Here is a 27,384-nt window from a genome sequence, read left to right on the forward strand (position 1 = left end):
GCCCTGGTCTCAGCAGCCTCTGTGAGCGTCCTTCCAGTGGCTGCATCTTCAGATGAAGCCGCCTCCTCTCCAGACCACGCTGGCAGAAATGACACCACTCCTGTTGTTGCTGAGGCCTCAGAGAGCTCTGCCAATCTGGACAATCACACAGCTTCTGCAGAACAACAGTCTCCAAGAGGAGATCCAGATGAAGCTGCAGTCACCTCCGCTTCATCCATTGTCATTCAAACTGGCCTGCATGAGGCCATTTCAGCAGAGGAAGGTCCAGTAGAAACTCACAGTGCAGCTGAACCAACAGATGAAGTGATGGCTGAAGCTCAGGACACCACAAACGCTCCACGGAGGCCTTTGAAAAGAGTCCGTAGATTTTTTGGCAGAGTGTTTAGAACTCTGTGTTGTTGTTGTTGTTGTTGTTGCTCTGCACAAGGTACAGAGTGATTCCATGTTATTGTGGACCATTGCATTTATTGTTTACTGTTTCATTTATTGTTTACTGTTTCATTTATTGTTTACTATTTCATTTATTGTTTACTCTTTCATTTATTGTTTACTATTTCATTTATTGTTTACTATTTCATTTATTGTTTACTATTTCATTTATTGTTTACTCTTTCATTTATTGTTTTCTATTTCATTTATTGTTTACTGTTTCTTTTATTGTTTACTGTTTCATTTATGTACTATTTCATTTCCATTTCATTTATCCCTGCAAAATAAACAAAAACAACAACTGCATCAAATGTCCCGATGGTCTGACTGTATCAGCAGTGGTTTGAACTGCAGAACTAACAGTGGAGTCGAGGTTTAAGCAGCAGTTTAAGGTAACGGACAGATTAAATGTAGCATTTTGTTGGAGCAGTTTAATACATCGTTGTCATCAGAACATGAAAATATTAAAAATTACTTCAGAGAAACTGCCAAATACGTAACACACAGGTGATTCCAGGAAAAAAACTCAATAACTTGAAGTTGTTAAGTTGAAGTTTAAAAACGCAACAAAAGGAACAACTTCAGTCAAATGTGCCTCACTGCTGTAGAACAGTGTGGGATTGACAGCACAGACGGCAGACGTACAACTCTGGTTGACTGTGAGACGTGAGATGTACAGCCATGGCCATAAGTTTGGACACAAGTACCATGATGCTTGTGAATCTTAGAAAATACCACAAAATTGTCACTTACAATATAAATACCAGTCATAGCCATCAACCAAAATGAATTTATATTGTAATTGACAATTTTGTGGTATTTTCTAAGATTCACAAGCGTCATGGTGCTTGTGTCCAAACTTATGGCCATGGCTGTAGAATAGAATATTTTTATTGCCAATTTCTCGATATATCCAGGACAAACAGACATTTCTGTCACACCTTTGCATGTATTAGCACCATACATTTTAAAAAAGGATCATAATGCGATTTAAATACAATTAAGTAAAATAAATAAAAAATATAAAAATACTGTATATATCTTAGAAAATGATAATCATATACTGAACTGCATTTGGTTTTCTTTAGTACTCTGCACAGTGACCATAACTTTGAATCTAATCTAGTATCAAAGCAATAACAATAACAATAATAGCAGTAATATTTCTTGTATTTAAGCAAATATTTTTATAATAAAATTATCATTAGTATTTTATCTTTAATAAATTTGGAATGAATTAATTAATTTTTAAAAATTAAATCCAGACACAGAATACTTGAGACAAATAAATATTTCAGCATTTTATCTTGGTGAACTATTTTTTTAATCGAAATTGATGATTTTATTTTGACGTTTCCGGAAATCTTCTGTCAAGTTGCCAGACGACAGATAGAGGCAGACCGGTTGTATGACTACTGTATATCAAAATAATATCGCGAAACCTGTCACCTTGTGTAAAGTGCAATAATATTTGACATTTCCGCAGATTTTTAAGCAGTGTTTAATTGCTTAAATCTAAACGCGTAATATTTAAATGTCGTATTGTTTACAAAATACTACATACTCCTTTTTAATCATGTTTGAGTCGCGGCGGTCCTTTTATTTTGCAAATCCCAGCCGGACGCTGCACCTCTCAGCACGGCTAACTTTAAAAGCTGGTCTTTGAAAACAGAATGTGACGTGGCTAATCCAGGCGGACAAAAAGAGGCAGAAAAGCAGAGTCTTTGCACTTTTTACTGGAAAACTTGAAGACGTTTTAGGTGATCAATCTGAAGTACAAACCAGGTATCAAAGGACCGTGCTTGTCGTTTATTCCGGGAGGTAAAGTGCTAGCATACTGAGGTAACATCCACTGCTAGCATCAGGACTTTGACAGTTGAGCAAAGGTGAGTTTTGGTTTGTTTTTAGCACAGAAAGAAAGTGTCTGTAGGTGTTTTATCACGAAAAAAATAGGTAAAAATGATTAAAGTGCTAGAAAACAACTGACTCTGCTTTTATACTATAGTTTTGACACGAACGAGCAGCTCACTAAAGCTACTAGCATGTATCAGTAGCATTACTTGTTAATATAGCTAAATTCTGCAAGATGTTACACTGACAGGTCTTAATCTAAGATTATCAACTTCTGTTTACAATATAACTTCATTTTTTTGTTAAATGTAGTTAAAATGTTGACTTTGGGACACACTGTATGTTATCCAGCCACAGAAATGCCTATTATTTGTTCTATTTATCAAAAATGTTGACTGTGGGACTTCCATAAACAGACGTGCTGTATTTATCTATAACATATTTATTATTTTAGCTAATTTGACCCTTGAAAGCCACAGTTTGAGACTCAGAAAACTCTCCCTCTGCACAGAAAACCAACAGCTGTTATCTGGATGTGGCTGAAATGAAAACTGGGAAAAAATATTTAGAATTTGCAGCATTTTCGTACACAGTTAATCCTGCAATTAATGCATCATAAGTCACTGAATGCTTGGATATAATAGCTGAAGACTGATTGAATTGTTGTTAAAGGTGATTCAAATTGATTAATATCTGCAGGTTCACAGAAAAATCTGATTAAACTTAGCTTTTAAATACTTTAATTCAAGTTTTAAATGTGTTTAATTTCTTTAATTTATTTTGTCTTGCTGCGTGTTGTATTTAGCATTTTATTTATTCTTTTTATTTCATTTATTTATTTGAATAATGCTTGAATAATTGACTTGCTTGCTACCCTTAACCTTCGGGCTGCAGCTAAAGAATGTTTTTATTGTTTGATTAATCGACAGCCTATTTCTTTAATGAGTCGATCAGTTATTTGGCCAACAAAATGTCCAAAAAAGTTCTAAAAATGTCAATCAGTGTTTCCCAAAGCCCAAGACGACTTCCTGAATTTTATTTTTTGTCCACAATGCAAAGATCTTCTGTTGTGGAGTAAATAAACAGAAAATATTCATATTTAAGGTGCTAGAATCTGAGAATTTTGACTCTGTTTTGGTTAAAAGTTACTCAAACTGATCAATTGTCAAGATAATTTGTTTTTCACTCAACAACAAACTGATTAATTGTTCCTCGATCCGTAAACACTCAAAGCTCAAAACAACAGAGTGTTTGCAGAAGTATATCCGGCTGACGCTGATATGTTTTGTCCCCGTTTCATTCTGTAGGCATGTTCGGAGACATTTGCTAAGATGTCAGACAGCGAAGCTCCTCGTACAGCAGCCGAAGGCTCGGAGGCTCCAGACGATCAGGATGCTTCTCCTCCTGAAACGCCTGAGAGCTCCTCAGCGACCACACCGGACACCTCGACCGACGTGGCGCCGACGAGGAAAGCCAGGAGGAGACCCGAAACCAAACCTGTAGCCGAAGTTCAAGAGGAGAAGCCGAAAGTGGAGGAGCAGCCGGCAAAGGTAGTAGAGAGATAAACACACAGATAACAACAATAACTAAACCTCCTTACTTTGGTAAAGCTGCACAGTGTTTAAGAGAACGTGGCTTTAATTAGACACACTTTGGACCACATTTCTTCTTGGTCATGGACAGATAAAAATCTCAACAGGAACAATAATACTCAAAATCCCACTGAATATTTTCTGAGTTACAGACCCTTGAAGTACACAGGAAATGAGTAAAAATGCAGACAAAGAATGAATCATGACTACAGATGATTCTGGTTTCTTCCATGTGTCAAATGGTCCTTTAATAGTTCTGACCAGCCACCTGTCAACATGCTAATATGAAGTTAAAATTTACCCAGAATGCACTTTTTTCCCTAAATTTGTCCAGAATGACTCAAAAATTGCACAAAATGAGTCAAAAAAACATCCAATAATAATCCAAAACTCAGCAAAATGAACAGAAATGTCTCCTCAGTTTCTCATTATTTCCCCAAAATGACAAAAACTTTTCCAGAATGACCCCAAATGGTCCAAAATTATCAAAAATGTTTATAAAAGCTCCTTCCATTGTCCCTAATAGTTGTGACCAACCTCCTACCAACATGATATGAGCCTTAAAGTTTACCCAGAATGCACTTTGTAAAGTTTTCTCTGGTGAATGATCAGAAAACAGAAACACATCCAGGAAACCAATGATTGTTTCTATGACTCTAAACTGTTCACACCAGGATCCATCCCATAATACTGATGATCACAGCTGGTTCCCGAGAAAATGAACAGAAACCAGATTTAGTGTTTAGACTGAGACACCTGGATGGATGTAAAACTGATCTGGTCATTTTGAGTCTCGTTTTTGTTGTTTTCTACTCATCTTTGTCATTTTTTGTCTCCATTGAGGGATTTTTACATCACTTTTGTGTCATTTTGTTTGTCTTTGAGACAGTTTTTTCCCTCTGTGGTCACTTTGTGTGTACTTTTTGTCGTTTTGCTTCTCTCTATTGACATTTAGTTTCTTGTTTTTCTTGTTTTGTGTCTTGTTGTTGTCATTTTGTGTCACATTTTTATCGTTTTAAACATCTTTGGAGTCAGTTTTGTCTGTTTGTGACATAAAACTGTGTTACATCCCATAATATTGATGTTCAAAGTTGATTATAGAGAACATGTAAAACTGATTTGGCCATTTTAAGTCTTGTTTTTATCATTATTGTTTGGTTTTGTTTGCCGTTTTTATCTTTCTGCTTCTCTCTTTTGAGCTTTCATGTCTTGTTTCTCTGTTTTTATGTGATTTTGTGTCACATTGACTTGAAATTTTCATGTTTTTATCTGCTGCACGTCAAACGTTGAATGTTTCCGTCGAGGCTGTTGACAGTGGGAGCTTATCTGACTGTCTGTGCTTATATGAGTGTTGAAGCAGCGTTACGTCATTCAGTAATGACCGATGACACTGAGAGCAGCGACATACTAGATAATAACAAAACTGTGAGTTTAAAACAAGCTCCATCTCTTTCAACACTTCAATCAGCTGCAGTGACACCAAAGGTCATTGGTTTTACAACAGTAACAACCTTTTAACCATCCGTTTCTTGCTCTGTTTTTGTTCTTTACCTCATTTCTTCTCTCCCAGACTCCCGCTGAGTCGACGGTGTCTCAGGGCGGTTGGGGATATTGGGGCAGTTGGGGCAAATCCATCTTGTCCACAGCAACAGCTACCGTGGCCACAGTGGGTGAGTTTGACGACGTAACCGTGTTTCTTCTACAGCTTTTCTAGTTTGTCTAACTGGAAAACTGTCCCATAAAAAGACACAACACCAAGTTAGCATCCAGTTTTGTGTTTATCATCTGAAGTCCAAGCTTTTTCAGGATGTTCTTTCCCCTTGTTACATTTTTCTTTTTCTCTGTGGACCAGTACCAACACTGGAACACAAATGGTGGTTCTACCTGCTACAGATACTTTACTTTTGACATTTTTAATTTCCTTCCACGCTTGTCTCCTCTCTACTTTGTTGTTCAGTCGAGTACCATCCCATTTTTGGCAGAAATCTAATGCAAATTGTTTATTTTTGGCAAATGAAGCACGTAGAATCAGCTAAACTTGATTTAATATCAAGATTTTAAGTTTAAATTTGGTTATTATTCTTAAAAGAGCTACATGTCAGATTGATGATGTCTGATGATTAGTTCAAGGACTGTTGGAAAGTAGGAAATCCGACGATTCTTCAGTTCTTACAGTTTCTGGCTCTAATAAATAATGTTAATTTTGTCATCTTTTTTGAAGCAAAACAAGCTTTTCAAACCCAGAGATTAAATCTGTGTTCTGCCTTAAATGTTTTATCACGATTTAAACTCATTTTCTTCATGTCTTACAGGCCAAGGACTCACTCAGGTGATGGAGAAGGCAGAGACGTCTCTGGGAATCCCGAGTCCGACCGAACTGTCGGCTCAGGTGGAGGAGGAAGAGAAAGAGCAGAGTATGATGTTACCTTCTGGACTGAACAGGAGTAGAAACGCAGCACTGAATGTCTTATTGTGGTCTTTTTAACCTGGCGGCTTCGGTGGTTTGTTGTTTTAACAGCAATCCTGCAACAGAACGGACATCATAGAACAACCAAAAGATGTCACAGTTCTGATATAAAAACATTTAATACTCACAGATCAGAGAAGTTCTTTTCCATTAAAGCCACACTTGAGACTTCAGTGGTTGAAAATTTGCCAAAGGCAAACGTTTTTGTGCACAAACGGCAAAATGCAGCTCTAAAGTCATAGAAGTATTAGTTGTAACTTTGTGTCTAAAAATGAGGATCAGAATCAGTTTTTTTGCTCAGTAGGTTTTCACATATCAAGAATTTTCCTCTGCTGAAGTAGATTTTTTTATAGAAAGATAAAATATGTCACAAAGTTTCACAAGACAAATAAGAATTTAAAAAAAGTACCAGAAATGTTTATATTGTGCAGGAATGTGCAAAATGATGTAGCACCTGCTGCGTTTATGTTTTTGTTCAGTCTACAGATGAGAATGAATCATTTCATGGTAAAGATGTACATAATCTCTATTAGATCTGTATTTTTAGCCTTTTTCTACTTTTCCTTGTCATGGTTTTTCCATGGCTCTTTTGAGTCCTGCTGCTGAAACGTGTAAATTTCACTTTTCTTTATCTGATCAGTCAGCGTTTATTAACTCTACATCCGTCCTTAGATTCTTCTTCTGGAGGTGAAGGCGGCATTGAGGCGGACAAAGTGGAGCTGGATGGGTCGTCTGCGGTGGGAAGCGCGATGGGAATGTTGTCGTCGCTCACCAGCGTCGTCCAGAGCACAGTAAGGAGACGTTTAAATTCAGAAAATAAAGGTTTCATCAAAATCACTTTATTATACATGTTTAATTTTTTTAAAAATCACCTAAATCCTCCCATTTATCAAACAGAGAAGCTGTAAAACCATGAATGAATGGTTCAGTTTTCCTCTTTCCAGTGGTGCTGTTAAATAATCCTGTGATATTTTATGGATTTAAGCTAAAATTTTCATCCAAATAATTTTATTGTGAGTGTTTAATTTTTTAAAATTGACAAAATTATGCCTTTTATCAAACAGAGAAACTGTAAAAACATGAACAAATGGTCCGATTTTCAACTTTTCAATGATGCTTTTAATTAATCATGTGATATTTTATGGATTTAAGGTAAAATTTTCATTAAAATCACTTCATTCTACATTTTTGATGAACAAAAAAACCCCAAAGTTTTACCTTTTATCAAACACAAAAACTGTAAAAACATGAACAAATGGTCCGATTTTCAACTTTCCGGTGGTGATTGAACTAATTATGTGATATTTCATAGATTTAAGCTAAAATTTTAATTAAAATCACTTTTTTCATTTTAAAAAATTACCAAAATTACACCACTTATCAGACAGAGAAACTGTAAAAATTGTGTGAATTTCACTTTTTCAGCTAAAGAATGAGTCAAAATCACATTATTATACATGTTTATTTAACAAAAACTTAAATTACACCATTTATCAAACACCGAAACCTTGAAAACAAATGAGCTGATTTTCAACTTTCCCATGGTGCTTTTCAGTAACCCTGTGTGAATTTCAGCTAAAGCTAGCAAAAGACTCCAAACAGTGTTGATTTTTCTAAAGAAACTAAACATGGACGAAGTTGTTTCCAGCAGATCCAAATCACCAAGGCAAAGTTTTTGCTTACTGGTTCCTGAAAATGGAAAAAAAAGTGCAAAATTTTCAAATGGGAGAAGCACTGGATGACCAGAAAGTTCCTGTCAGTGTGTAGAATATGTGTAAATATGAAAGTAAACCTCCTCACAGGGTAAGACGGTGATAACAGGCGGTCTGGATGCTCTGGAGTTCATCGGAAAGAAGACGATGGACGTGATCGCAGAAGGAGATCCCGGCTTTAAGAAGACCAAAGGACTGATGAACAGGAACGCCACTCTGTCTCAGGTGATGAACGACTGAGAAAACCAGCTACAAATGAAAAACTAAGTCTGCTGGGGGAGTGTAGATCCCTTCAGTTTTACTTTTACTGGTTGTTTGACCCAGATTCTGCCTCTTTCATGTGTCGCTGTCTTTCAACTCTGTGTTTTTCTTTTTTCTCAGGTGTTGAGGGAGGCGAAGGAGCGAGAGGAGCAGCAGACGGCGGAGAAAGACTCGACGGACTCGGAGAAGAAGGTGGTCGCTCACTATGGAATGCTGTTTGATGAGTTTCAGGGGCTGTCGCACCTCGAGGCTCTGGAGATTCTGTCTCGAGAGAGCGAAGCAAAGGTACGACGGAAGCTTTTCTGTTTGAACTACGACACGCTGACATGTTGGAGTAAAAGCCTCATGTGTGAGTCGGGCTGAAACGATTCCTCGAGTTACTCCAGTAATTCGCTTTCTAAAGTTCCTTTGAGGCAAAATTCTCTAAATGGAGGCTTTGTTTAATCCACTACATACTCCACCCCAGGTCACTAACTAGTCCAGACTTCATCCTGTACGGGCATATAATTAATAAATTATAAGAGAATGTTTAATTTGACTGGGCGCTATATATTAGACCCTCCAGAAAAACGCGATTATGCGATCGCATGAATTCCAGCATTAATCACCAAAATGCCGCTGATTATGCGGGGGTCAATTATTTCCCAAAAGGCCGCATAATCCCCGCAAAACAGCACATAATTCCCGCAAGAATCTCACATTTCCACGAAAAAAAAGAGAAATATGCGGGTCCCGCTTGATTTCACAATTTCCGCATAAAATGAGAAAACTATAACCGATATAAATGGAGTTGTGAGTTTTTATGTGACGCCTGATGTCATCAGTTCATTCACACACACACTAGAAGCACGAGCTGATGCGGAGCGTGGGGCCAGTGTTGCCAACTTAGCGACTTTCTCGCTAAATGTAGCGACTTTCCAAAGCGTCCTAGCGACTTTTTTTGTCAAAAGCGACTAGCCACAAATCTAGCGACTTTTTCTGCCGTTTTGGAGACTGACAGGAAAACTCGGATCATTCTGCAGCTACTGTCCTCAACCAGCAGCAGGTGCTGCTGTGAGCTTCTCCCCCTCCCAAAGCACAGACTGTCAGTCCAGTAACCCCACAGCAGACCCAGTGTCTGATTAGAGGACGCATCCCTCTGCGGCCAGACGGCAGGTGAATCGTGCATATTTTTGCATATTTCACGACAATACTTTGCAACTTTCTGGAATTTCCCCGCATAAAATGGCATAAAACCTCCGCATATTTATTGGCATAATCAAGGATTTTAGCCCGCGTTTTTCTGGAGGGTCTAATATATGTACAATACACAGTGTACTATACTATATATGTGTATGTATGTACAATACCCCTGTACTGTACTATGTATGTACAAAACACCACAGATGTCCACCAGTGTTCCACCGGGATGATCATTTCTGTTGCACAGCACACTCAGTTCTGCTTTTGATGCTGTAACATCAAGATAGGAATTCGATTAATTGATTAATGGCCAGAATAATCGATAGGATACCCGATCAATTCCTGAACTAGTCGATAGCTGCAGCCCTTGTGCATTCTGGTGTTTCTCTGCAGGTGAAGTCGGTGCTGAGCACTGTGTCTGGAGACGAGCTGGTTCAGCTCAGAGAGGAGCTCGACCACATCAAGGACTCTTTCTCCCTGGTGGAGTTTGACGACGAGGAAGTTGACGAGAAGAAAGGTAGCATCCTCACAAAGCAGATGTAAAACCACTCGTTTAAAGAGGAACGAAGCGGCGTTAACGTCTGGAATACGTGATGGTGTTTGTGATTGCAGATGAGGACGGTTCAGAGTTTGAGAAGGAGTTAACAGAAGCCATGGAGGGTCTCAGCGTCTCATCAGACAAACTCAGCAAGGTAGAAGTCACACGTTTACTGCTTTAGTTATCACGTCTTAGTTTGATTCAGTGGATGAAATACCAGCAGCATGTGGCACAATGCAGCTGGAGAAAACCGTAAATTTCAACCTTGATAACCAGTTGGATAGGGCAGTTCTGGCTTTTGTAATGTCTTCCATCATTATGTGTTCATGTTTGTGTAATCAGAGTAACATGATGGATCTCTGACCTCTAACAGGCCTGTAAAAACGCCTGCAGCCGGATCACTGAAATGAATAAACCAGAGCCAAAAGACGAGGAGGACGAGAAGAAACAGCTCTCTGTAGAGGTGCGTTCATGCTCACAGTAGTCAGGATTTAACTCTGCAAATAAGGATGTTAATGAGTATTTGTTATTTAATTACGGACTGTTGTTAATTTAACTTTCTAAAAATATATTAACCGACAACAAAGAAGTCAAATGACGTGCGAATGCATATAGATCCTCCCACTGAAATGGATGATCGCCAAAGTTCATGGTTTTAAAGGCCAATTCCACCCAGAATGCTAGTTATCACTGCAAACATTTACTGAAGGACTTTTCCACACAAAGTTCTACTTGATGCCCAAATACTTCAAGTTTCAAAGGTTATTCTAGTCAAAATACTACACATGGTTCTAAAGATCAGCTCCATCCAGTTTCTAACAAGTTTTGGATTTAAAGGTTTATTCAAGGCTAAATACTACTTTCTGCCCACGTACATATGGTTTTAGAATAGAATATCCTTTATTAGTCCCACGCTGCTAAATTTGAAAGTGACAGTAAGAAAAGCAAGAAAACACAACTATAAATTAAAGAGGTGAAGTATATACACTGTATATAAAATAAAAACAGAATAACAGAAGGATACTAAGAGAACAAATTTAAGAATATTTACATTAAAGGGGTTTTCTTCCGCTCAAATAGTACTCTCTAACTAACAAGTTATGATGTTAAATGTTTATTTCTAATAATTTGAGCATGCTTGTATCATCTTTGGAAATGTAATTAATGTGCTGAATAGAATTAATTATCATTAACATAGAGTTGTGCTTACCAAAGTCGCATTGTGCCTCCTTTAATGAGCCAACAAGATAAGTCTTGGTTCTTTAGCTAACGTGACAGTTTGCAGCTCCTGAGATGTCTGGTTTTCTCTGCATATCTTTCCTAAACACCATCATTCTACTTATAATCGGTTCTAAAACTTGTAATCTTTTTGTAGCCACCAAGCTGCAACTATTTGGAACACTGAGTCCTAGTTGAGTCTGAAAACCTTAAAATTATTCTCAAAATCACCAAAACACAGACTATAGTTTGTTTGGTTTTTATAATCCTCAAATTCTGGACAGACTGGCTGTAATTAGTGAATATCTTTGGACATCTACAGCCAGCGCTTTGTAGAGGGAAGGTTTGTCTTTAGACGCTCTCAGAAATCAAGAATTCAAGACGTGGAGGCAGATTTAATCCAAAAAAGACAAGTTGACTTGATGCAAAACTCAAGTCTGAACCAGTTAAAATCCTGGCTCTTCCTTCTGTAATCACACAGTTGGAACATTCAACATGTGGACCAATGATGGCTGGCGGCTTCTAAAGACGAGTTAGAGTATGGTGTGTTTCTCACATTTTCACAGCTAAATGATAACTTTCGTGTGCAACTGAAGACATCAAAACAGTTTTTTTACATGAAAACTTGATTCACGTTCAACACTCTACGCTGTGACTGTTGTCTATGGAGGCCAGAAATGAGCTCTCCATAAGCTGTCCAACTCAATAAGTAATGAAAAAACCATGAATCCTAGAAGTGTGGTCTTTGAAAATGCAGCCCTGGGTTCTGTTAAACCTTAATCTCGAGGAGGCGTCATTCAGAATATGGACAGTTGGGATTAAAAAGCAGAGAGCATTGTGGGAGTTTAGCTCGTAAAGGGGCACCATGACAGAGACTTCTGCGGTGGTTAATGCCTTTGGACAGAGCTCGTGTATTTGGATACACACGTGGACAAAATTGTTGGTACCCCTCAGTTAAAGAAGGAAAAACCCACAATTCTCACTGAAATCACTTGAAACTCACAAAAGTAACAATAAATAAAAATTTATTGAAAATTAAATAATCAAAATCAGCCATCACTTTTGAATTGTTGATTAACATAATTATTTAAAAAAACAAACTAATGAAATAGGGCTGGACAAAAATGATGGTACCCATAACTTAATATTTTGTTGCACAACCTTTTGAGGCAATCACTGCAATTAAACGATTTCTGTATTTGTCATTGAGCGTTCTGCAGCTGTCAACAGGTATTTTGGCCCACTCCTCATGAGCAAACAGCTCCAGTTGTCTCAGGTTTGATGGGTGTCTTCTCCAAATGGCATGTTTCAGCTCCTTCCACATATGTTCAATGGGATTCAGATCTGGGCTCATAGAAGGCCACTTTAGAATAGTCCAACGCTTTTCTCTCAGCCATTCTTGGGTGTTTTTGGCTGTGTGTTTTGGATCGTTGTCCTGTTGGAAGACCCATGACCTGCGACTGAGACCAAGCTTTCTGACACTAGGCAGCACATTTCTCTCCAGAATGTCTTGATAGTCTTCAGATTTCATCGTACCTTGCACACTTTCAAGACACCCTGTGCCAGATGCAGCAAAGCAGCCCCAAAACATTACTGAGCCTCCTCCATGTTTCACCGTAGGGACAGTGTTCTTTTCTTCGTATGCTTGGTTTTTGAGTCTATGAACATAGAGCTGATGTGCCTTACCAAAAAGCTCCAGTTTGGTCTCATCTGTCCAAAGGACATTCTCCCAGAAGCTTTGTGGCTTGTCAACATGCATTTTTGCAAATTCCAGTCTGGCTTTTTTATGAGTTTTTTTCAGCAGTGGTGTCCTCCTTGGTCGTCTCCCATGAAGTCCACTTTGGCTCAAACAACGACGAATGGTGCGATCTGACACTGATGTACCTTGGCCTTGGAGTTCACCTTTAATTTCTTTGGAGGTTGCTCTGGGCTCTTTGGATACAATTCCAACGATCCGTCTCTTCAATTTGTCATCAATTTTCCTCTTGCGGCCACGTCCAGGGAGGTTGGCTACTGTCCCGTGGGTCTTGAACTTCTGAATAATATGAGCCACTGTTGTCACAGGAACTTCAAGCTGTTTAGAGATGGTCTTATAGCCTTTACCTTTAAGATGTTTGTCTATAATTTTTTTTCGGATGTCCTGGGACAATTCTCTCCTTCGCTTTCTGTTGTCCATGTTCAGTGTGGTACACACCTTTTCACCAAACAGCAGGGTGACTACTTGTCTCCTTTTAAATAGGCAGACTGACCGATTATGAGTTTGGAAACACCTGTGATGTCAATTAAATGACACACCTGAGTTAATCATGTCATTCTGGTCAAATAGTTTTCAATCTTTTATAGAGGTACCATCATTTTTGTCCAGGCCTGTTTCATTAGTTTGTTTTTTTAAATAATTATGTTAATCAACAATTCAAAAGTAATGGCTGTTTTTGATTATTTAATTTTCAATATTTTTTTATTTATTGTTACTTTTGTGAGTTTCAAGTGATTTCAGTGAGAATTGTGGGTTTTTCCTTCTTTAACTGAGGGGTACCAACAATTTTGTCCACATGTGTAAGTAGGGGTTTACCAGGAGAGTGTTGTTGGATGTACTGGACTAATTTATTGCTACAACAGTGTCTGTAGTTAAAAACACATGACATATAGATAAACATCTGCATTATTTTATTGACTTATCAATGGATGATTGATGACTATTGGTTAAGAAACTTGTTTATAACTGAATCCCCAATTACATACGTAGTTGGAAACCCTTTGTGGTTCTTATTGGAATTGTTTATTTTAAACTACTGACACATTATTACTCGACTCTGACAAGTTTTTGTTGTGTTTTTAGATGAAAATATGTCAACTTGAGATAAAATAAGTTGCCACTGTGGGGTAAAAGGAATGGAACTGCCCCACACGGTTCCCTCTGCAGGTGTTTCCCGGTTTGTTCATCAGTTTGTGTTTGTGTTGAATCTCGTCAGGAGGTTCACGCTGCAGCTATCAGGAGTTTGGCCGAGCTTACGGCGCGATCCATCGAAGTTTTCCACAAACTGGCCGAGATGATCCTGTTCTCCAACAGCGACACGGAGGCCAGCGTCCTGTCTCAGTAAGACCACATGTTTGGAGACGCTGCACCGTGGAATAACTGGATTTGACCTAAACGTCTGCTTTTGTTTTCTGTCCTCAGGTTAACGGTTATCCTGTGTAAAGAACTGTCACTGCTTTCCAAGAAGTTCACCTCCTGTTTGACCACAGCAGGGGTAAGTGGTAGTTTTAACCCTCTGAACCCCAAAACACACCAGCTTTTTTTAAATCACTAAAATTAAACCATTCAGAGAACAGAGAAACTGTAAAAACGTGAACAAATGGTCTGATGTTCAGCTTTCCAGTGGTGCTTTTAACTAATCATGCCATATTTTATGGATTTAAGCTAAAATTTTAATAAAAAATCACTTTATGCCTCAATTTTAATTTAAAAAAGTTGCCAAAATTATCCCTTTAATCAAACACAGAAACTATAAAGACATCAACAAATTGTCCGATGTTCAACTTTCCAGCTGTGCTTTTAATTAATCTTGTGAATTTCAGCTGAAGATTTCATCAAAATCACTTCATTCTATGAACCATTTATGAAACAGAGAAACTGTAGAAACATGAACAAATGATTCGATTTTCAACTTTCCAATGATGCTTTTAATTCATCATGTTTGAAATTTTCATTCAGTCACTTTATTCTCGTGTTTAATTAAAAATTTCCCCAAATTCTACCATTTGCAGTTAGCAGATTTTGTAAAAAAAAAAAAAAAAAATTAAAAATATGAGTGATGATGGATTCAGCTGCATGTTATCCTAAAAAAATGAACAATTATATATTAATAAAACAATGAAATGACCTTGAAATATTGTTGAATAATGTTAAAATACAAATATTTAGACTTAATACAGCAGAAACATGATGGTTCAAGTTGATTTATTAAAAAATAAACCTTTTTTTAATAATATTGTTTAAAAAAGAAAACCACCAAATCACTGCAAAAATCACCATTAAAAGCTAAAGACAGTCATCACAGAAAAGATGAAAAATCACAGAGTAATCTTTGCAAAGAAATCCAGCTTTCTTTTGTTGTCTTTGTAAATATAATTTCCAGCATTAAACTGCGTCACGCTGCATAAAAACATTACCTTTGCTTCTAGTCCTGGTTGTTGTGTTTCTAAAGAGGTTCAGGACTTTTTATTGCAGCTAAAAATGAACCACAGGGAATAAAAAAATGAGACATGAGCACAAAAAAAGAGGATTAATGTGAAATAATAGCACAGTAATAAATAATGGTTGTTTCCTGTAAAAGCCTTTTTCTTACTTTTCTTAAGGAGGGATGTAGTTTGGTTTGTTTTCATTGTCATCATGTAACTTTTATCCTTTAAATGTAATAAAATTTGTGATTTCTAGGGTTTATTTTTAACCATTTATCTGCTTCACCACCAGCGTTTTCCTTTCGGTTTTGCAAAATGTTGAACCAAAGCTTTTAATCTTTTAAGGTTCTAAACGTTGACAGCCAGCAGGTTGATTTAACTCCACAGAGCGTTTATCTTCTGTTTTATTTTTCTTTACTGTCTCAAACATCAAACTTTAATTAATCCCTGCTCCGTTTGCAGCGTTTTCATTTTCCAAACTGTCTGTTTTCCAGTCGAACGAGAAGGGAGACGTCCTGAACCCGCTGATAACCGGAGTCTTTCTGGAGGTTTGTGTCGTTCTCCTCCACACACGGTGTAATTAAATCTGCTCCACCTCAGCAGCTGTTTCCTCCTCTGGACATGTTTCTGGTGGATTTAATTTCAGCCTCATTGCAGTGAACATGTCAGAGGGCTGCATCCGCTCACATTTAGCTTTACTTTATGTGCTTCTTATTGGCTCCATAACAGCAAACTGACCACTGCTTTATCAGTTTTTCTGTTCATTATTCACTCTCTATTATTGTACAAACGCTGCTCGTTCTCTGTGTGATCATGAAAGTAAACAAGAATAAAAGGAACAAGAGATAATGACACTGCTGCTTCAGATTCACTCAGGTAACCTTTTTTAAGGAGGTGGTTTGTTCGTTTTTGCTAAACTCAGTTTTCTTGTATTTCACATGTAATAATTGTATTCTAATTTATTTTACACAGTACTTTATTTACACAGTACCTATTTTATGCTTTATATACTTCTCTTTTTACAGAGGGTTTTTTTTTTTTTTTAGAATTTCTCAGATTTAGATTCAGTATTTGTTCTTTTACTCTCTTCTTGTTGCTCAGTAACTCCATTCAATTCAAATTCCTGGTCTTTATTGACAATAAGGACTTTTCTGGTTCTGTTATATTGCGTTCATGTGTTTTAAATAAAAAAAACATGTTTTCTAAATCTTCTCCCCACTCAGGCGTCCAACAGTGCGTCTTACATCCAGGACGCCTTCCAGCTCCTCATGCCCATCCTGGAGATTTCTCACATCCAGAGGAGATCCGAATCGTCCAATCAGTGACGTGTGCTCGTCCTCAGATCCACCGCAGAGCACCGACTGTCTGTAAAACTGTCTTTAAAAACAACTAAATCACCTGCGTCAGACTCTTCAGGTGGAATCAGCGTGACGCCTGGGAGGAAACGCATCAGTGTTAAATTTTGCTGGTTTGTTTGTAAAACTGAAGGCCTGGTGTTATATTAATGGTACAGAACTTACTCTAAAAGTGCACCACTTTTTTTTTTGGACAGCATTCATGTGCTTTACTTCAAACTTTCAGCAAGTCTTACGAGGTTTATGGTAATTTGTTTAATAACAGCTCAAGAAAGCATATAGAAAGCCATAATAACAAGATATTCTGTCTTTACTGCCTATATTTTTGCTTTTCTGTGCAGATCTTTCTTAAACTCCATCATTTGTCCTCAAACTTTTCATCTTTTGCAGCCACCAAGCTACAATCATCTGAGAACAATGGGTCCTAAATAACTCCGAAAGCTTTGAATTATTTCTCAAAATCTCCAAAACACAGATTGTAGTTTATTTGGTTTCTATAATCCTTAAATTATGGGTAGACTGGCTGTAATTAGAGGATATTATCGTACATCTAGAGCCGACTGTGCCATCTTTTTAAACTCGCCATATTTCTACAGAAGTATCAGTTAAAAATCTGACTTTTCTGTCACTTTTTGGAGCTCACCACAGTCAAAACACTTTGAGTTTTTAGATTAGGAGCCAGATTTAATCCAAAAAGAAAACTTGACTTGAAGCAAAACTCAAGTTTTTCACCTGTTAAAATCCTGGGTCTTCCCTCTGTCATCACACTGCTTGAATATTTAACATTTGGACCGATTAATTCAGCAAAATCAGCGTTTCATGAGTAATATTAAGAGTTCTAAATGTTCAAATGATGCTGCAGTGTCAGAAGCAGACTTGTAGTTTGTTAGTATCGGGCCTAATGACTCATATTTTCACTTCATAAATCAATTACTTAATAGATACTTCTTGTATAACCTCAACAGTCTGCCCTGCTAAAGCTAAATTTCCCCCGTCTGCTTCTTTATTCATGTCTATCCCCTAAAAAAAGCTGCTCCATTACAAGAAATCCTCATTTTCAGCCTCAAACCTTCTGCTTCATTTTCTTTCTCTTTTTCTAACCTTCATCCTTCGTAATCCCTTCGTGTAAATGACAGAACTCACGTCTCCTCTGCTGAGGAACACAAACATTTAGGTTGTAAATTTCAGTGTTTTTAAGCCTCTTCTGAATGTCATCTACTCTAGCTTCAGGTGTTTATCTGAAGAAGAAGCTTCTCTCTGCCATGAAGACAGTGAAAAACGCTACCAGCTGTGTGTTGGAGTGACATATATACAAATATAGTGTACTGTGTGTCTGCTATCTCAGATGGTTTTCAAATAAATGTGTTTTCTTAGAGCTGCCTGTGATTTCTGTGCGGGTTTTATTTACAGCTTTTGTTGTATTTTTTTCTTTTTGTACTTTTAGATTTCAGTTTTGGTTTATGGTGATGCATGTTTTGATGAAATCTAACTTCTCGTGGTGCGATAAATTCCTGTTTTCTGGTGTTCACTTTAAATCCCAGATAAATAAATTCTATTTCTGTTTAGCTTTTTGTCATGTGAGCTGTTTAGACTGGATCTCGTTTGGCAGAAAATAATTTCATTGCCGGAGGAAACATTCAGATATTTAATTTTAGTTAAAAAAAAAATCAAGCAATTCCATAATGTACAAATAACCACGTAAATGTACAACATTGCATAAATCAGTAATATTAGCAAACTATTTGTATTTAAGCACATTTATTAATATAAAGCAGTAATAGATTATGTTTTCTCTTCAGAGTTTTCTAGGAGATATAGCTGCAATAATTAGCTGATTAATGGATCAGCTTTCATATTTTCAATTAATCCTTAACTGTATTTTATAACCAAATAATAAATTTAAAATACTGTTTCAAGTGTTTTAAATGTAAATGTTTTATGAGTTATTTTTTTCTCATTAATTAAAATAAACCGAATGTATTTGAGTTGTGGACAAAAGTAAACAATTTCTGACATTATGTAGGGATTTGGCAAATATTTATGGACCAAACAAATAATCAAGGACAAAGTGAAGCCAGTTTGAATAATCAGAATCAGCTTTAATGGGCGGTTACTAACACAACATACAAAAAAATCCCTTATTTTTAAATATATTTTATAGATATTTTTGTATTGTATATATTAAAAAATATATAAATATATTTAATAATGTGGAATTTTTTCCAATATTTTTTTCTTTCTAGATTTTATTGTTCTATTTTCCTAAAATCTAGAAAAAATTCATACACAGTTTTGCAAAATGACAATTATTTATAATAACTGAATATATATTATATAAAATAATCAGACATTTTTCTTGAAAGTTCATTCTGTAGAAATTCATCATGTTTTATGGGATCATCATGTGTTGTGCTTTTATATCCCTCATTTGTTGAGCAACAACTCAGTTACACAGCTGTCTCTGCAATATAGTGTAATAGAATTAGGATTAATTTAAAAAATCGGTGTAATTTTTAAAAAATATATTAATGCATTTTTTCAATGACTTGAGAAATAAAAACATCAATTCATTGTTTGAGTTGCAGCTGAACCTTTAGATTTTTTTAATCTTTTCCAAAAAAGTGAATAAATTGAAGTCATTCTGGTTTATTTTCTGTCTTTCTAAAACTCCAGTCCTGCAGAAGGCGCTGTGCTCATCTGCGCCTGTGCCAATAAACGGAAAGAGCGACGCTCATGCGCAGGAAGAAACCAGAGCAGAAGAAGACAGAGGCGCTAACAGCTAGCCTACTTGGGTACGTCGAGTAAATTCTCAAGTAAACGTCTTATTTTCCTCTCTCAGCAGTGAAACTCCGATATTTTTTTTGCTGCGTGTGTAGCTGCAACGGAACTCCAAGTAGTGAAACGGCTGAGCAGGTTTCATTTTACCCTCCGCTCCTACGGTGTTAGCTTTATAGGTAACTAGCTTGTTAGCCGCTCATGTTAACAAGCTTTGCTAGTGCTCCAGCCTCGTTGCTGCGTCGTTTGTTTGCGTTGATGCTGAGTCCAATTAAAGCATTCACGAATTGCCAGATATTAATAACCATTCACAACTTGACTTGTAGCTCAGATTGGAGCCTTATATATTTGTTGTCTCAGTTGTGTTAGCTAGCCTGATGTTACAAACAAGCAGCAGCAGAAGGTCCATCATGATACCATGGTAACACAAAGGTAGTTCTATAAAACACTCTATCATCTTCCTATCTGCTGTCAGTGCGATGTGTAAGACTGCCTTGCTGGTTAGTAAAGAGGGAAAACTGCATATTAAAATCTTGATGGATGTTTTATTTCAAGGTTGCATGACTTTTACCTAAACTTACCTCATAGACTGGCTATTACATGTTCCTCACATGAAAACTTGTCACTTTATCCAGCTTTAATTTGTTGGTTTAGCTGGATATGTCCTACTAGAAAACTTCAATTTGTTATCTGCAAGAGTGTAATAGACGTAAGATGTTATATTTCACACTGTGCTGATTAATAGTAGATTGACTGATGACAAAAAGTTGCATTTCTAATCAGAATCCAGCCAGGGGAAGCTTTTTTGTTTTTTACTCAACACTAAGGCAGTTTTCTTTTTAAAAGTCTGCAGTTCACACTTTGTTTTGGCGACATGTGTCAGTGTGCTGCAACTGATTACTGAGTCGGCTTTTCTTTTGTCGTTCTGTTGTTTTTTGTGACTTTACTCTGCTCTATCCAAAGGCAGCAGAAGTAGTAGTACCAAAACCTTCTGATAGTGGCGTAGCAGTGACATTAACAGGGGTGAAGTACTTAGAAGTGAAAGTACCAATACAGTAATGCAAAATTACAAGAAAAAAGTCATCCTCAGAAAGTCTTATTTCTGTAAAAGTGGATAAATTGCTCGAAGTCGTTAAAGTGGAAGTACTGGTTTATTCAGTCTGACATCATAGATCCTGAAACCTTAGAGTGTAAACAGCAAATTACCGTTGTATCTGTTGGACATGAAGCTGGTTTAAAGTATTTGAGGGCTTATGAGATGAATCATGGGATAGGTTTTCAGTTTGTCTGCTTTATTTCTAACATTTGCTGAAATTAAACCATGTGAGAAGTTTAGAGGGGTTCTTAAGAACTAAGAGGAAACTGAGATTAGACCGGCCAGAAGCCACAAATTTTTGAAAATGCTGGCTAACCTTTAACAATATCTTGTATTTTAAAAGCTTTAATACTGACCACTGACTGTTGCACCTTGTCCTCTGTACAGGATGTTAAGATGCAGTCGCTCTCATCTTCTTTCTGTCCTCTGCAGAGTTGTCTTTTTTCATCGCACCGCCCTCCATTGCCGCCTTCACCAGCGCTGCAGGATCGTTGGGGTTTTAGCTCTTCACCTGACCCGCCAACATGCCAGCCGCACTTACAGATTCCAGTCAGATAATCTGTGAGGTCTGGGCGAGCAATGTGGAGGAAGAGATGAGGAAGATCCGGCAGATCATTCAAAGCTACAACTACATCGCCATGGTGAGAGGCTGCCGGCCTTGTTGGTGGTGTTAACGGGGATAACGACCAAACTGCTTCATTCCATCTTTTTAAATAGCTTCTCTAATGTAAAGTTTTGGGCTTAAAGATGTCAAGTTTCTCATTTTAAAAATGCTGAGGCCATCAGCTTTTCTCATGTGCTTTTTGTTAGACATGACAGATATTTTTTGTTGGTTAAATCTCAGTGGAATATTGAAAAACAACATGAGAAAATGTTTGATGGTGGGATAAAAAACATAATTTGTTAAAATGTGTGCATGTGTTTGTGAAGTACACGTTGAAATGAGGTACATGCACTTTTTAAAGGAATAATGCTCATTTTCTTTCTCTATTTTTTAACTGTTTCATTACTTCAACCTTTTTGTAGTTGCTGCAGGAAATTAGCAGATTTGGATGAAGACAAATTCTCAGTGCTTTTCAGTGAATATGTGGAAAAAGTTGTGATTTTTTTGGGCTGTGGAACATCGCTCTGAAGCACTGAAGGCTAGGGTTAAACCAGGGGTGTCAAATGTGCGGCACACGGGCCAAAAGCGGTCCTCCAGAGGGTCCAATCCGGCCCTCAAAGTGTACACATTACAGAGAAGACATTAACTGCAATTTGTAAAAGTATAAATTTAAATAATTTCTAGACCATAACAAGTTATTTTGATCATAAAGTAAAATACTAGATTGCACTTTTGTCATTTTGTGTCTCATGTTTGTAATATTTTGTGTTTTTTGTCTTATGTCTGGTTTTTATCGTTTGTCTCATGTTTTTGTTGTTTTGTGTTTCCTTTTTGTCTCGCTTGTGCTTGTCTCATTTTGTCACTTTTTGTTTTTGCTCTATTCATTGTTTTGGGTCTCGTTTTTGTTTTGTCTCTCATTTTTGTCTCCTTTGTGTCCATTTTTGTAACTTTTTTTTGTCTTTTTGTCATTGTTTCTTGTCATTTGTCTGTTTTTTTGTCATTTTATTTCTCGCTTTTGTTGTTTTGCGTCTCATTTTTTAAATATTTTGTCTTGTTTTTGTTGTTTTTTTTGCCCTCGTTTTTAAAATAAAATACTAAATCACTCAGTTCCAGATAGCTGTAACTAAATATTGTGTTCCTTTGTCGACACTCTGTGATCTGGAAGTTGTAATGTTTAAATGATAAACTGAGGCTGAAGGTTGTTGAAATAGAATTTGTTTTTCTAAACATATTTAAGGTGGTTTTGTAAAACATGTTCAGCTTTCAACAGACGAGTGACATGTTTTGTCTTCACTCTCCACCAGGACACAGAATTCCCCGGAGTGGTCGTGCGACCCATCGGTGAGTTCCGCAGCACGGTGGACTACCAGTACCAGCTGCTGAGGTGTAACGTCGACCTGCTGAAGATCATCCAGCTCGGACTGACGTTCATGAACGAGGACGGAGATTATCCTCCTGGAACGACGACGTGGCAGTTCAACTTCAAGTTCAACCTCACGTAAGTCCAGCACCTGGCCTCCGTTTGTCTGTGCGCGCTCTCTGACTGGATTATGTCAGATGGAAACACCACAGAACCCATAACTCCCCACAGGATGTTTCTGATTTGCTTCTTAATCTAATCTTTATTTCCCTGCTCCTCATAGAGAAGACATGTACTCACAGGACTCCATAGACCTGCTCCAGAACTCCGGCCTGCAGTTCAAGAAACACGAAGAAGAAGGAATCGACACGCTCTACTTCGCTGAGCTCCTCATGACGTCCGGCCTGGTCCTGTGTGAAAACGTCAAGTGGCTCTCCTTCCACAGGTCAGTCGTGTGTTGCATCGCTAATGTCCAGCAGGAAATCTAAAGATATGGATTTAAATTAAACAGAATGAATGCCGCTTTCGTTGTGGAGATTTATTTTCTCCTCAAAATAACTTTGTGAACAAAATAATTGAGGCTATTTCTCTGTTGTACTAGATAATAATGTTTTGACATCTTTGTGGTCTTCTGCAGGTTTCTGAAGAGACATTTAACTGTATCTGTGTTTCATATTTTTCATCTGGTTGAGTTTCCAGAGGCTAAAAATCTGAATGTGAACAAAGAAAGTGAAGCTGAGTTCCATGTGACAATCTCAGACATCTGTTAATTTACCTCCATAGACAGCCCACCTTTTGTTTAAAAAAATACCCTCAAATTCAATGAGTTTCTCTGAAGAAGCCTGACGCTTCCTGATGGATGCAGCTTTAGCTTCATCATTGTAGCTCATTGTTTAATCCCAGGATCATCGGTTCTGTTCAGTCTTCCTGCTCTGAATCTTCTCGTTCTTTCTTCTTCAGCGGCTACGACTTCGGCTACCTGGTGAAGCTCCTGACAGACGCACGGCTTCCTGAGGAGGAGCACGACTTCTTTCAGATCCTCAACTTGTTTTTCCCGGCGATCTACGACGTCAAGTACTTAATGAAGAGCTGCAAGAACCTAAAGGTATCGTAGTCTGGATTCAGACTGACAGGTGTCTGTGTTAGAGGTGTGAAAGAAAAGAAAAGCTTCTGTCAGATCATGTGAAGCCTTCAAAGACACTGAGCGCTGTGTTTGTGTGCAGGGAGGACTACAGGAAGTGGCCGACCAGTTGGAGCTGAAGAGGATCGGGAGGCAGCATCAGGCTGGATCAGACTCTCTGCTCACAGGAATGGCCTTCTTCAGGATGAAGGAGGTACAGCTGCTCTCCTGCTCGCTGGTTTAAACGCTGCTAAAGGTCACTGTGGCATCTGTAGCCTCATCACCGCTCAGTTACATCACCATCCACGCTGCTTTTAGCATCTTTTTCTCATATTATTTTTTATTGGAGTTTTATTTCCATAAGCAGAACAACAACCATTATTATTATTATTGTCAGAAACCCCTGTGCAGTTCTTTTAGCACATGGATAGAAGTGTGAGTTTTCCTGGAAAACATGAACTTGTCTGGGTGTAGATGAGCAAAACCTCCCATCCAGCAGCTGGATGCTGTCAGAGACCGTTTTACATGAAGGACGAAGCGTCACGTCTGTTGAGTGTTTCCTGTTAGAACTGAACCGACACGGAGCTGCTAATCACATTCTGTGACTCTTTCTGAGCTCCAGAAGTTTGAATTTCTTCAGCTCCTACGGCTGCCGGATCGACTTCAGGTGTTTTAGCTGCTGTGAAGGAAACGTCACGTTGTGATGTTTTCATGTTTGGATCTTGAATTTTATGCATTTTTGTCATTTTGGATAAATTTTAAGCTGTTTTGGAGTTTTAATTTGTTTACTTTAGGGATTTTTTAGTCATTCTAGTCAGGTTTGAGGTCATTTTTGACAAATATTTGTCATGTTGGACTGTTTTTCAAATATTTTGGAGATATTTTTGGTCATTTTTTGTATTTTTTTTAATCATTCTGGATATGCTTCATGTAATTTTTTTTCATCAATTTGGCCCTTTTTTAGTCTTTAAACAGATTTTAAGCCTTAACAGTCATTTTAGACTATTTTCTGAATAATTTTGGACACAGAAAGAGCAGAGAGATTCAGAGTAAGTAGAAGCAGCAGTCGTCTCATTAAAACGTGTTTCTTGTGTTCAGCTTTTCTTCGAGGACAACATCGATGACGCTAAGTATTGTGTCGATGTAATTTGTTTACTTCAGACAGTTTTGAGTCTCTGAACTTTTTTTTAGTCATTGCAGTTCGATTTTATGTCTGTTTTAGACAAATATTTGTCCTGTTGGACTATTTTTAGACACATTTTCAGCAATTTCTTGTCATTTTAGAACATTTTGAATGATTCTGGATAAGCATCGTGTCACTTTTTTCATCAATGTGGCCCTTGTTTAGTTTTTAAACCGATTTTAAGCCTGAAGTGTCATTTTGGATCGTTTTCTGAGTTATTCTGGACACACAGAACGAGCAGAGAGGTTCAGAGTAAGTAGAAGCAGCAGTCGTCTCATTAAAACGTGTTTCTTGTGTTCAGCTTTTCTTCGAGGACAACATCGACGACGCTAAGTATTGTGGGAGGTTGTACGGCCTGGGCTCCGGCTCCAGCCAGCCCCAGAACGGCATCTCCAGCTCAGGCCAGGAGGAGACCAACAACAAGCACTGACCGAAGCGACGCGACCTTCAAGTGGATCTCACACTTGTTTTAAAAGCCAACCAGCAGATTTTGTCCCTCAGCAAGACTCACCGGTTCCTCCAAGCTCCTGAGTGACTGTAAACGGACTCACAGTGACTGGCCTTTCTTTTTAGTCGCTTTTTACCGAGTATATGGCCATATATTCACCGACCCTTTTAAAATCTTTGTTTTGCAGCATTAGTGACTCCTTCCTTTGCAGCTTGGGACCAGCTCCTCCACCAAACTGTGATTTTAGACCAAACAGAAGCTTCAGTTCTCCTCATCAGCGGGACTTCCTCTCTTGTCGCAGGGATTTTTCTTTAAGTTAAATGCTGGACGGGCCTGTAAATTAAAATGTATAATTTTGATGAAAATAAAAATGTTTTAGCTCTTTTTCCACATTGAGAAACTTTTAACAGCGTAGAACTGTGCTCGCATGTGTCTCCATGGGCAAACTACTGTCGTTCTGTACGTTCTCGTTCCGCCAAACCAAACTGTCCACGGTCAGGTTTACTGTGGCTTGCTGTTGTTTTTACATCCCACATTGTTTTAAACAGTTGTATATTAAATTGTTTTGTATTCTCAATGTAAACTGCCAAGTATTTCATGTTTTCTTCATCAGGTAGCTGGAAGTAGAGGAGATGCAGCTTTAGGTGATTGAATATTGAGCTTTTAGAGAAATCCTTTCTGGGTGAAATCGTCTGAGCGGGTACAGCATAGTTTTTGTTGTTTCTGTTTACATGAGGTGATTTTGTTGCCTTGCTCTCAGGACTTTTTCCGTGTTTAGACCTTTCTGTTCAGTTTCTTCCGCTGAATTGAGGATCACAGGTGTCAGAATCTGATTCTTTAATCCTTGAGCCTTTTTTCAGGCTTCTAATTGGCCAACGTGGCTTTAGGATTGAAGTTTTTGGATTTGTATCGCACGTTTTGGTTGAGTTAATTGTATTTTTGTGTTTTATTTGGACATAGGGGTTATTTTCTTGTGAGGCACGAAGCAAAATACACATTTTCCCGCAAAGGCACCAAAGCACACGACCGCTCAAAAGCTTGGGGTCACTTAGAAATGTCCTTAATATTGAAAGAAAAGCAGTTTTTTTTCAATGAAGGTAACGTTAAATGAATGATAAATCCAGTGTAGACATTGTTAATGTGGTAAATGACTGTTCTAGCTGTAAACAGCTGATTTTTAATGGAATATCTCCATAGGGGTACAGAGGAACATTTCCAGCAACCATCACTCCTGTGTTCTAATGCTACATGGTGTTAGCTAATGCTGTTGAAAGGCTCATTGATGATTAGAAAACCCTTGTTCAGTTTTTTTTTTGTCTGCATTTATTCTCATTGTTAAACTCCACAGAAGGGCTGTCAACACTTTGAGATTAATGCATATTTTAGTCTTGCAGCCAAATATTTTATTAGTGCAGTTATGTTAGCGCATGGATAAAAGTGGGCGTTTTCATGGAAAACATGAAATTATCTGGATGACCCCAAACTTTTGAACCGTAGGGTAGATGATATTTTCCCCCCCCAATGGCACAAAGTTATATACAGGGAACGTTGAGCCAAACCAAGAAAATTGTCCACAAACTCAAAACTAAGCTGAATAAATCCTGAAAAGTAGATCTGCAACTCCAGCAGAAGTAGCTACGGGACGCCTCGGTTTGACGTTTCGTTGTTACGTCGAAATTGGTTTCGTGGAACTAGTTGGGGAGCGGATGAATACGTCGTTATGCAGCGCTATAGGAAGGCTTTGTTTACATTCTCTGGTTGTACGCCGCCTTCGATTGAGCTACATTTGTTCACTTTTTGGCCTTCATTATGGCTCCCACGTGTGATGGAGTAGATGGAGTTGTAAAATGATTCATACATGCATGAAAGTCGTTGGTGTTCATGACTTTTCTGAAGAACTGATGGATCGTGATGCACAGAACGGCTTTGTTTACGTTTTAGCTGGAGTTCCACCTTATGGTAGGAATGGAACTCCTATTTAAGTCGAGGAGCCCTCTATCTGCCAGATGTT

The 27,384-nt window shown here is 37.9% G+C and overlaps 2 protein-coding genes across 4 annotated transcripts; both read left to right on the forward strand.

Annotated features, from left to right (window-relative positions):
- The first annotated feature begins 2,058 nt into the window (after nucleotides 1-2,058).
- fam114a2 (family with sequence similarity 114 member A2) lies at nucleotides 2,059-18,162 on the forward strand. The gene is made up of 14 exons (XM_022201809.2): nucleotides 2,059-2,315; nucleotides 3,588-3,830; nucleotides 5,443-5,542; nucleotides 6,185-6,286; nucleotides 7,012-7,130; nucleotides 8,142-8,276; nucleotides 8,433-8,597; nucleotides 9,888-10,011; nucleotides 10,107-10,186; nucleotides 10,406-10,495; nucleotides 14,223-14,347; nucleotides 14,429-14,501; nucleotides 15,927-15,980; nucleotides 16,656-18,162. Exons 2-14 carry the CDS (start codon nucleotides 3,612-3,614, stop codon nucleotides 16,755-16,757), a joined length of 1,488 nt encoding a protein of 495 aa, XP_022057501.2. The 5' UTR covers nucleotides 2,059-2,315; nucleotides 3,588-3,611; the 3' UTR covers nucleotides 16,758-18,162.
- Nucleotides 18,163-19,461: 1,299 nt separating this feature from the next.
- Nucleotides 19,462-25,956, forward strand: cnot8 (CCR4-NOT transcription complex, subunit 8). 3 transcript variants are annotated; one of them, XM_022201806.2, is made up of 7 exons: nucleotides 19,462-19,579; nucleotides 21,091-21,299; nucleotides 22,567-22,760; nucleotides 22,906-23,067; nucleotides 23,583-23,727; nucleotides 23,846-23,956; nucleotides 25,227-25,956. In XM_022201806.2, the coding sequence occupies exons 2-7, from the start codon at nucleotides 21,183-21,185 to the stop codon at nucleotides 25,353-25,355; spliced, it is 858 nt and encodes a 285-aa protein (XP_022057498.1). In that variant the 5' UTR covers nucleotides 19,462-19,579; nucleotides 21,091-21,182; the 3' UTR covers nucleotides 25,356-25,956. The 3 variants fall into 3 exon arrangements, with proteins under 3 accessions (XP_022057498.1, XP_051793993.1, XP_022057499.1); XM_051938033.1 differs by lacking the exons at nucleotides 19,462-19,579; nucleotides 25,227-25,956 and adding exons at nucleotides 19,613-19,741; nucleotides 24,841-25,207; XM_022201807.2 differs by lacking the exon at nucleotides 19,462-19,579 and adding an exon at nucleotides 19,620-19,741.
- Nucleotides 25,957-27,384: the final 1,428 nt, after the last annotated feature.

Source organism: Acanthochromis polyacanthus, chromosome 17 (assembly GCF_021347895.1).
Source record: "Acanthochromis polyacanthus isolate Apoly-LR-REF ecotype Palm Island chromosome 17, KAUST_Apoly_ChrSc, whole genome shotgun sequence".
NCBI lineage: Eukaryota > Metazoa > Chordata > Actinopteri > Pomacentridae > Acanthochromis > Acanthochromis polyacanthus.